This window comes from Sinocyclocheilus grahami, unplaced genomic scaffold (assembly GCF_001515645.1).
Source record: "Sinocyclocheilus grahami isolate Dianchi unplaced genomic scaffold, SAMN03320097.WGS_v1.1 scaffold503.1, whole genome shotgun sequence".
NCBI lineage: Eukaryota > Metazoa > Chordata > Actinopteri > Cypriniformes > Cyprinidae > Sinocyclocheilus > Sinocyclocheilus grahami.
In genome coordinates this window covers 1,418,926-1,430,950 of record NW_015505682.1, presented here as the reverse complement: position 1 = coordinate 1,430,950, position 12,025 = coordinate 1,418,926, and the positions used below count along the sequence as shown (strand labels likewise).

At 34.4% G+C, this 12,025-nt stretch overlaps 1 protein-coding gene across 1 annotated transcript; it reads left to right on the top strand.

The window, feature by feature from the left end:
• Positions 1-2,107: 2,107 nt before the first annotated feature.
• Positions 2,108-9,350, top strand: siae (sialic acid acetylesterase). Its single transcript, XM_016236982.1, has 10 exons — positions 2,108-2,205; positions 5,486-5,647; positions 5,866-6,026; positions 6,124-6,262; positions 6,461-6,635; positions 7,513-7,637; positions 7,726-7,859; positions 7,958-8,112; positions 8,203-8,389; positions 8,550-9,350. The coding sequence occupies exons 1-10, from the start codon at positions 2,145-2,147 to the stop codon at positions 8,784-8,786; spliced, it is 1,536 nt and encodes a 511-aa protein (XP_016092468.1). The 5' UTR covers positions 2,108-2,144; the 3' UTR covers positions 8,787-9,350.
• Positions 9,351-12,025: the final 2,675 nt, after the last annotated feature.

Below are 12,025 nucleotides of genomic sequence, written 5' to 3'. Positions count from 1 at the left end.
CTTTGTCTGAAAAGTACCTAAGAGACTTTTTTTTAATATATGGCCTCAGATGATGCCAACCCTGAAACAACATACAGAACTACCACATTTTGCTATAAGTTTGATTGCATCATATAATAATTGCTGTTAATATTATTCATCGTCTGTTTTATTACGTCTTATATTGATTTTTCTGTACTGCTGGTTCGTCTGGTCAGAGGAGAACTGGCCCCCCGACTGAGCCTGGTTTCTCCCAAGGTTTTTTCTCCATTCTGTCACCGATGGAGTTTTGGTTCCTTGCCGCTGTCGCTTCTGGCTTGCTTAGTTGGGGACACTTCATTTCCAGCGATATCGTTGACATGATTGCAAAGATATTATTTAAACTGAACTGAGCTGGATGTTGACATCACTGAATTCAATGATGAACTGTCTTTAACTGAAAAATGAGTGTTTACTATTGTCATTTTGCATTATTGACACTATTTTCCTAATTAATGCTGTTCAGTTGCTTTGTCACAATCTGTATTGTTAAAAGCGCTATATAAATAAAGGTGACTTGACTTGACTTGACTTAATATATATATATAAATTGTATGTGAAGTGGAATATAAACAACTGGTCAAATAAATGTTTATGATGTAGAATATGAACATATTATGAAGGTGTAAAAGAAAACATCAAATACAATCACACATAGGGTACTGTGTTCTTATGGACAATATAAATATATTAGAAATACTTTACAGTAAGGTTTAATTTGTCAACATTAGTTAACAATTAAATACTTCTTAAGTATTTATTAATCTTTGCTGTTGTTAACTTCAACATTTACTAATACATTATTTAAATCAAAAGTATCTGTTAATATTATTTAGTGGAACTGAGCTAATATTAACAATGAATAGTTGCATTTATATTAACTAACATCAATAAAGATTAATGTGTACTAGGGCCGTGCAATATATCGAAATATCGCAAATGTACATATCGCAATATGCATATCACTAAAGCTTGCAATATTTGGGGCCATGAACAAAAGACAAAGAGAAAATCACTCACTGCTCTTACCTAAATAACTTTTGTAGCTTAAATAAGAATCAGTGCATATTGAATTCAAAGAGTAAATACTAAGCAGTGTTTTATTTTTCCTTTTTATTATTCAGTTCCTAAACTCATATTAAAATGATTACACTAATGTTAAAATGACATTTTTATGTAATGTTTGAGTAAAACACATACCGTTCACTTTCAGAAGTTATTGTAGAGGTGCTTTCTTATTAGAATCAGAATAAGAATGAGCTTTATCCACCACTTAAGTGTGCGCAAACACAAGGAATTTGTTGTGGTTTTACAGGAACACTTGGTACATACATACATACAAATAACCATATATATATATGACACAAGATAGTTATAGACGTTCACAGAACTGACTCAGCAACAGCTGGGTAAAACTGTTTCATCTGAGCATGTGGCACTTTAAGCATTATCGTATCGCATATCGAATATCGCATTATTTAATGAGTTATGGAATTTTTCTTCAATATCGCACAGCCCTAATGTATACAGTAACAAAAATATTGCTCAGTTAATGTTATTTAATGCATTAACTAATAGGACGTTATTGTAAAGTGAAGGGTGAGTTAAAGTAATTTGGCAGTTTCTGCCATGGTAAGACTTCTGTTTACAGTATCATATGACATACGCTCTCTCTGTGTGTCCACACACACACACACACACACACACTTTGTGAACATTGTGGTTGCTATATGAGATAAATTAGTATAATTAGGCCTATTTCATTAGCCTACATTTAGTTATTTATAGATGTACCAACATGATTAATGCATATACATATACAGCATCAAGATAATAAAAAGATGTTTCTCGCTTTTCAGACCGATGAGCTTTGTAAAAATCGACACGTTTCAGAAAGGCGGGGCATAGAGGAGAAACAATAATGTACAGTATGTGGAAAATAATGTGTTTTTTTAACCTTAAACCGCATAAACACATTTCATTACACCAAATACACAAAATAATGTTCTTTTTAGCTGCATCATATGACCCCTTTAAGTGACCGGTTTGACAACTTAGTTGAATCATAAAGTAAACGCTGCCTGCTTTAAGTAAATGCACTTCCTTCTTTTCAATCACTTGCAGAGATGCTGACGACGGTTACTTTCTCGCTACTTTTGAGCGCATTTGCCAGTGTTTTATCGGCAGGTAAGTCAGTACTTTTTGATATACAGTGATTTACATGAAATAAATATATTTTTAACAACGAGGTTTTGATAAGCGTATGTGCATGTTTGCAGACGCTGTACGAATAGTTTTTTTGAGGTTGAAAGCAATAAGGAAATAGTTCAGCATAAACGTGTCGTGCAAATTTACATCATGTGAAATTCAGACTGGCTGAAGCTGAAGTGCAATGCGGCGAGGCAGCATCGATGTAGTTGTGGTGGTTGTTGTTGTTCTTTTAAGCGAATGAATAAGCTGAGAACCGATGCATGAGCTGACTATAAGCATTTGGAATGATCCAGGCATTTGACTGAAAGCAGAACATTACTTACATTAAGTGCCAGACATATAATGTCTTGGTTTTATAAGTGTTAGCAAAACGCGTAATATGTGCTTACATAGGGCTTTATGGGATGTGTTTACAGCATGTCACGCGGGGTTGTTATGGATCACGTGTTGACGTATTAGCGTCATGACGTAAAGATATGAACCTAAATCAATAGCGCTCTTAAAATAACAAGGATGTTAATGTGTGATTACTCGACTAGCAAACTGCCTGTGGCATTATCTCATTTCTATCAACAAGCTCTCAAGGCCTGGAAGTTATGTTATGTGCATAACTTTTCTCCACATAAAGCAATCTTGTGGAATAATGTTTAGATTTACAGTTAACCGGAAATCTCTTTATTTACAGAGTTGGATGGATAAAGGAATTAATTTTTTTAGCTGACCTTTTTGATCAGTCAGCTGAGTTGCTTTCTTATGAAAATTTTATGTATAAATGGGCATTTCCTATTAAATATAGAGAATATTGTTCTGTGATAAATGCCATTCCAACAGGTTTATTGATGTTAATGAGAAGCCATATCTTGTCCCTTAACATTTGTAGAATTGAACCCATTGTTAATTTAAATGGGGTGGACATTAACAGTAAAAAATGCACAAATAAATGTATTAGAAATCTATTTTATGAAAAAAATATCTATTAAGCCTAGAGGGAAATTTTTCTGGAACATTTGTTTTCCAGAGATTATTTGGAAACAAGCTTGGCTTCTTCCCTTTCGGTTTTGTATATCTAACAAACTTCGGGAAATACATCTGAAAGTACTTCATAATATTTATGTTAGTAACTATACTTTATCAAAAATGTATGGATATTGGTGAAAAAAATTCGTTTTGTTCAGATCAGCCAGAAAGAATTCTACATCTTTTTTTTTATGTTACCATTCCAAAAAATTCTGGGAAAATTGATCTATATATATATTCAACAGAAATCTGGTTATAATTGTGAATTAACATCCAAAGATGTTTATCTTATATTTTGAATCAAAAAATGCATCTGTCAATTTTATGATGAATCTAATGATTTTATTTGGTAAATTTCATATTCATAAAAGTAAAAGAAATGGTTCTAAACCCTGTTTGAAGGTCTTTATGACTGATTTTCATTCGTATTTTGAGTCTCTCCAATGTATTGATAACAAAAATTTAGATATACGATTTTTATTCGCTAAAGAGTTGAAGTTACTTGAAAATTGAATAGATATATGCTGTCTTTTTTTTCTTTAAGTATTATTATTGTTTGTTTGTTTTTATTTCCATGTAATGTAAACCCCTTCCTTTAATTGTATTATCTTTTTGGATGTTTTTTTGAACTTTAAACATTTCATTACACCAAATACACAAAATAATGTTCTTTTTAGCAGCATCATATGACCCCTTTAAAGTTGTGAATGTTGCATGTTATGTCTTTAATGTCTAATAAAAAAAAAAAATACAATTTTAAATAACAAGGAAGCATCCAAATGGGTTATGTGAACAATGTCATGTTGAAGAAACAATACCTCATGTATTTCTTGAATGTAGCAAATATGAACAAGAAAGAGGAGAAATGGATAGTAGAAATAAGAAAAAATGGAATTCATCTTAATTTTAAGGTTTTAATAAAATGGGCAAGTGAAATCAATTGTAAAGTATTTGATTTTATAAGAGAGACGGGGTTGTTAAATAGAATTTAAAACTCTGGAGCAGAATGTCGCGGTAATGCACCTATTTGCGTTGGTGCCAGCCGCCATTAAAAACCAAGAAGAAGAAGACATGAACATTACTGGAGCAACACATTTTGGGAAAATACAAAAGTGATGTTTTGTTCATATCAAAAGGCCACGCGTCCCAATGGGACAATGTTAAAAATATTTTTATCTGCATTACAGTTATTTTGTACAATCTAAATACCTTAGAAAAATATAGCTTAAATGGAATTTTCTTTTAAATTAGAAACTATTTCATTTACTCATGTCCACAAAAATTATGTCAACTATTTTACTAACCAACCACTCTCCTGAAAAAAAAAACAGTTTATCATAAAACTTTGTGACCATGGGATGTAATTTTCTTCTGTAGCATTTTGAACACGTTACGGTAAATGTCCTCTTCATTTTTCGGTATTTGATCTTAAGTGACCTATTGTCAAGGATTATTATTAATTGCCCATCAACTATGTTGGGTACATTGTTATGGTTTACAATATTTTTATAGTTCAAAATGATGAAAATAATTTTGTATGCTGTATTTCAATCAAATAAATTCGAAATGTAATAAATTCACTAGGATTCAATGTAGATTTTCTTTCTGCTCATTGCTTACTAGATGATATATAGATATTATATTCTCTGTATTATAGATTAATGTTTCCACAATGTTTCAAGTTCAACATGCCCCTTCCATCACAACTCAGCGACTTATGTATCATCTAGAGTTCCGTGATTCTCACTTGTAAATACAATTTCACTCCGTCAGTCATGTGCTTTGAACTCATAATTACATAATTACAATATTTCTGACTCCACCTGAAAGACACATAAGTCTGCTTGGCTACATCCTAAAGGTTTCCGCCCTGTGGTCATGGCATTAGAATACAATTAAAGGTGTGGGAAACCACTTTTATCAAAATGTTGAAATATATAACTGAAATATATTGAAAGGATTGGTGGATGTGAATGATGCACTCAATTCATTCCTGAAAATATGCTGAATGAAGGACGCAAAACAAAGGCTCCCTTCCAAGGATCCTTCAAATTGAGATGGTCTTCGATGGCGCTTAATAACGTGGCAGCTAAGGTCTACTGCCAGATGCATCCTTCAAACGCCTGGATTGTTTGAAATGAACTGTTTGCAGAATCAAGTCACATGAATCAGTAGGATTTCCCCATCACTACAAAACAATCGTATCATAAAGCTTAATCTCATTTCCTTGTATTCCCAGCAGAAGTGTTTCGGTTCTCTTCTTATTATGGGAACCACATGGTTCTGCAGAAGGCCCCAGCCAAAGCAGTCGTGTGGGGATTTGGACAGACAGGTGCCACGGTTGTGGTGTCATTGTCAGGACCTCACAAAGTCTCTGCACACTCTACTGCTGTTATCAATGGTAAGTAGCAGTTACACAAATAATATTTTCCAGTGAAGTCTGCTTTAAAGGAAGAGTTCATCAAACAATGTACAGTATATTCTGTTATTTGCTCAGACTCTCGTCATTTCAAACCTTGTATGACTTAGGTTCTTCTGTGAAAAATGTATCATTTAGTTAATATCCACTTGAAAGAATTCAGTACAATAACGGTGCATTCTGAATTTAATGTCTCACAGGTATTTGGCGCACAACTCTCAAACCTGTGGAGGCTGGTGGACCCTACAAATTGACTGCATCTCAGAGTACAACTAATAGCTCAATCACACTCACAGATGTGCTCTTTGGAGACACCTGGTTATGTAGCGGACAAAGTAACATGGCATTCACTGTTGGTCAAGTAAGTGAATATCTCTTGACTCAAAGTCTTTGATATGCTTATTCCTCTATTTTCATGTGTGTTGTAATACACATGAATGTCACTCGTTCTTCGAAAGGTGATTAATGCAACAAAGGAGCTGGCCTTGGCTTCTAAGTTCCCTGATGTGAGGATCTTCCAGGCTGCCTTGGAGCAGAGTGATGAGGAACTAATTGATCTTGCAAGAGTGGAAGTTCCTTGGTCCCAGCCAACAGCAGGTATGGAATATGGTCTGAAACACAAGCTAATGAGATATTTGTTGCATTCCTGTTTTATCTTAAGGGTGATGTCCAATCTGTTTTTGTCTCCAGAGGACAGTGAAAACCTGTTAGTAAAATGTATGCATAACATACTTTTTCCTGAAGAAATAAGCAGCTGTTCTTGTTGTTGTTTTTTTTTTGTTTTCATTGTTCAAGAATTGCTTGGCGGAAAGAAATTCAGCCATTTCTCTGCAGTTTGCTGGCTCTTTGGTCGCTATCTCTACAAAACACTGAAGTATCCGATAGGGCTAGTACACTCAAGTTGGGGAGGCACACCTGTGGAGGCCTGGTCATCCCCAAGGGCACTTCACAAGTGTGGATTGGTGAACAGGTACAATGCCAGTACTTACAATACTTTATCATGTTCTGTATTAAGATTTCTATTTCAAATACTGTAAATGCTGCTCTTTTAAACGTTCTTTTTTTCAAAGAATCCTGAAAAAATAGTTTTCACAAAAATATTAAGCAGCACTGTTTTCATCATTTGATAATAATAAGAGATGTTTCTTGAGCATCAAATCAGTATATTAGAATGACTTCTGAAACATCATATCGCACTGGTGGATTAATGACTACTGAAAATGTATGCCATCACAGGAATAAATGCCATTTTTAATATATTAAAATAGAAAAGATATTTTAAATTGTAATATTACACAATATTACTATTTTTACTGTATGCAGCCAAATGAGCATAAGAGACTTCCTTTTTATATATATGAAAAAGGACCCTTGCAGACCATTATGACTGTGTAATGGTCAATAAGTATGTAAAAATATCATATAATTTGAACATTTTTTGACTAGGCAAGGTACGATCAGATTTTAAAATAATTTGTGATTAAAAAAACCTACCTGGGAAATATGTTTAATAAAGATTAAGATGTGCACACTCATGTATTCAAAATGTAAAGATGCACTGCATGATGATTCAATTTAATCTGTTTCTGGAAATAATATAACAGTTTTTTTTAAACTATATGAAACCAAAAAGTAGTATAACAAGTAGTACATAGTAGTAACAAGTAGCTAGTATCACATTTGAATGACATTTTTAATTTTCTTTTTCTTATACACTCTTATACATCATTGACCTACATAAGTAAAAAATAAATAAATAAAAAAGTTGGTGCAGTACAGTAGTTGAATTACTTCTCATTTTACATGTTTATCTTCTGTACCTGAATTTCCTGCACTATTCCCCATAGTATTTTACCTGTAGACACTATCATGTTGGAGAACGCCTCTGCTAAATGGGACAGTTCAGTGCTCTGGAATGCCATGATTCATCCATTACTCAACATGACCATAACAGGAGCCATATGGTACCAAGGTATTAATTCTCAGGTGAAGAATTATAGCGCTGTATATCAATTATAACATGCAAAGACTTGCTATTTTTACTTTGCTTTTTATCTCAGGTGAGGCTAATACAAACTATAACAGGGATAAATACAACTGCACTTTCCCTGTGATGATTGACGACTGGAGGATGGCTTTCCATGAAGGCTCAGATGGCCAGACTCCACTAGACTTCCCATTTGGATTTGTACAGGTGCCACTGAATAGTCAGTAATGGAAGAGATATATCTTAACAATACTTTTGACAAGACCCATGAATCATCAATACTTGTATTCTATATACTTTTCTAGCTAAGCACATGTCGTGAAAACGATACACAAGATGGGTTCAGAGAAATACGCTGGCATCAGACCGCAGACTATGGCTATGCCCCTAATGAGCGCATGAAGAACACCTTTATGGCTGTTGCTATTGACGTACCTGATGATAGGTCCCCCTGGGGCAGGTGAGGAGGAGCACAAACTGTGGTTAAAGTGTTATTCAAATAGTTTAATGTAAGTGCTGATTTGTTGGTTTTTTTTGGTGGGTATAATAGTATCCACCCGGAGGATAAACAGGATGTGGCATACAGACTTGTGCTTGGGGCAAGAGCTGTCGCCTATGGGGAGAAAAATGTATCTTTCCAAGGACCTTTCCCTACTCGTGCCATGCTCAAACAGGATTTCATTTGCATTGTGTTCAATCAGGGTATTAATGCCATTGCCGATGATGGTTTTTTTGAGGTAAGATCACCTTCACATGCGTTCATTCAATTTGAAAATTATGATTTAAAAAAATATACATTCAAACAAAGGCCAGTTTTAAGTTTGAAGTGAGAATGCTTCTTTTGAACTGACCTTGACTAACTGATAATGTTTTCATTTTTATCTTTTTTTACCATAGATCTGCTGCTCTGAGGATAAGACGTGTGAGTCAGATGACAAATGGTTGCCTGTTGTCATTGTAAAACATGGCATTAATTATGTCCATGTATCTACACCAAAATGTCCAGCTGCTGATATTACTGCAGTGCGTTATCTCTGGACAGACTGGCCTTGTAAATTTAAAGCCTGCCCTATCTACAGCTCTGATGGACTCTTACCTGCACCACCGTTCATCCTGGCCATAACAAACCAGTGACCAACAATAGTAAATGTCTCTTAATATCATATAGCAGTGATTTCAATCCTGATCCTGGGGGCCCACTGCACATTTGGTATGCCTCTATTATCTGACACGCTCAGTTTGGTTGATAAAGCTCTCTGCTGATGAGTCAATGATCTGAATCAAGTGTGTAAGGAAGACATACAAAATATGGGTCTTTAGGACCAGGATTAAAAACCACTGCCATATAGGGTGCAAAAATAATTACATGAATGTGCAAATGGTACAAAATATTTGTTGAGAGTGATTGTACTTTTTTTGAATGTAAGATTTTGAATGTACTTCTGTAAATCATTTTGAGTGACACAATTTAAATATGTTTGTAATTTGAACTCTCTGATTGGAGAGCTGTTTTCCACTCTAATTGAATCAGCTTGCACTTTAGATGTGCCCTTTTGTGAAAGGTTACAATAAGTTTACTCTTTATGTGACATAACATTGAACATTTTGTATTGTCAGGCTTAGTTTTATTGTCTGAGGTTGAGTTTTGTCACCATACAATAAAGCAGTTTTTCTGTAAGACATGGTCAAACTAAATATTTACGAGACACTTGCAGTAAAGCAGATATGTCTTCATTCTAGGAAACACTGCCATAAAACATTTATGTTTTAAAAGCACTGCTGATTGGAACCTATTATAATAGTTAATCAAAAATATTATATAAGAATTAATAGGCAAATTTTCTAAATATAAAATCTATGTAAAGTACAGCATTATCTGGCGAAACAGAAATATATTTTGTGAAGCAGAGAAGATACTTACCAGATATGGGCTCAAAGACCACACATACCTACACAGACAAAGAGTCTGGCTGATTTGAGACTTGAGGGGTTAAAACTGAGGCAATTTCTCCTTCACTGTAATGAGTGTAGAGTTTAAAGAAAATAATGTTTAGATATCATATAACACATTCCACATTTTCCTGAATCATCTGTATTGATCATTTCTAAAATTGCTCATTTTGTTTAATGAAATTGTTCTATTGGTACTAATATTAGGCAAATTTTCAGAGTTATGCTGTGAAGGTTTTACATTCACATAACATGATTTACATAATACAGTTTTATTCTCGTTGATTAGGTATGTCCAGAACACTGCTTAAGTAACAAATTATTTTTTCTACCAGTCCTGTCGCATTCATAGGCCTACGAAGTCTAACAAGCAGCACCAAACAGGATGGAGGACCATGCTCCCATTGAAAGCGTACTTTTTGTGTAATTTTGGTCTTTGTGGTGAATTTTTAGTCTTTGAACAGACTACACATGGTGTGTTTAAAATGTACTGTTCTGCATGCTAAGTAAATTTTCTGTTGCATAACCGTGGGATTTGTCCCTTGGCCTTTACCAAATATATATAAATGAAGCATATTTTTGAAATGTGCCAGTATCGCCACCTAATGGCCAGTTCATTAAACCATGTTTTTTGACACTGGCATAAAAGTGCTCACATATCACATATATTGCTTTTCTTAAAAGTTATTCGTTTTTGCAGCACTGCAATAGTTATTTTGCTTTTTATATATATAAAAACACTGTACCAGTCGTTATGATGTTATGTTCTGTAGTTGCATTGGCAAGCAGTGGCAAGTGAAACCTTTAGCTTATATGTAAAGTCTAAGACAAATCTCATATTATGCAGCACAACACATACATTTATGAGTGCATCTTTAATACATTTTGCTCTTTTTTACCCCTGCCCATTCTGCCATTGTTCCATATTTTATGAGGTACAGTGGAAGGCCTAACACTTTATATAGGCTAATAAAGTTCCATTTGTTAACATTAGTTAACTACATGAACTAACAATGAAAAATACTTCTTTCCAATATTTACTAATACATCATTAAAATGAACTTGCATCTATCTATGTTATTTAATGGACCTAAGTTAAGAATGAGATATTAACAATGAGAATCAGACAATGAAACTAACAATAAACAGCTGTATTTTTATTAACTAATGTTAACAAGATTAAAATAGCTACTGTAACAATGTATTGCTCATTATTGTCAGTTAATGCGTTAAATATACTTATGGAACCTTATTGTAAAGTGTTTAGCTACCTGTACAGTGCAAATATCTTATCTAATATGCTGCTCACAGCTTCACAAAGAGCCACAAGCACTTTTTTACTACCGAAACTCTATGATAACCACCAGATTGATCACAGTTACTAAAGTGAATATAAGTGATATATATAGTAGCTAACCAATTTATTATATCCATATATATTATTTGCACGTTTCAAATATCTCAAAACAGCCTAAAACGCCTATAAAGTACATACATTTACACTATAATGTTTATGAGCCAGAGTGCGCTCCCTGTGGGAGAATTTATATTCTCAAACACAATGTAAGTCTACTAGCCAAAAAATAATAATAATAATAATAATAATATGGAAAAGAAAGGTTAAATCCCGAAGAAGAAGAAGAAGAAGAAGAAGAAGAAGAAGAAGAAGAAGAAGAAGAAGAAGCAGCAGCAGCAGCAGCCCCTCTAGTTGTTTCCTCAGCTCATCTCAATGATCTGAGAGCGCGTGCGCTGGGACTGGGAGGCGTGTGTGCGTGTATGTAAACTAGCGGCCTTTTCCACTTGGTGACCGACGTTTGTGTTTTCTATGAAGAAAAATCACACTATACATATTGTAAACATAAACAGGTAATTCGTTTAATTCTGGAAGTCGCAAAGGATATTTGGTGACGGTCATATCGCTTCATTGTCAGTTGTTTGTTAACGTTGAAGAAGAAGAAGAAGAAGAAGAAGAAGAAGAAGAAGAAGAAGAAGAAGAAGAAGAAGAAGAAGAAGAAGAAGAAGTGCCGTTAAAACCCGAAGAAGAAGAAGAAGAAGAAGAAGAAGAAGCAGCAGCAGCCCCTCTAGTTGTTTCCTCAGCTCATCTCAATGATCTGAGAGCGCGTGCGCTGGGACTGGGAGGCGTGTATGTAAACTAGCGGCCTTTTCCACTTGGTGACCGACGTTTGTGTTTTCTATGAAGAAAAATCACACTATACATATTGTAAACATAAACAGGTAATTCGTTTAATTCTGGAAGTCGCAAAGGATATTTGGTGATGGTCATATCGCTTCATTGTCAGTTGTTTGTTAACGTTGGATGTAAAATATAGCCAGCTAGCACGCTAGCGTTAGCGGCTCCGCCAGCGTTTAATAACATAATATATCATCTGACGTGAGCTGTAAATCTTAATGCTGCATTAAAG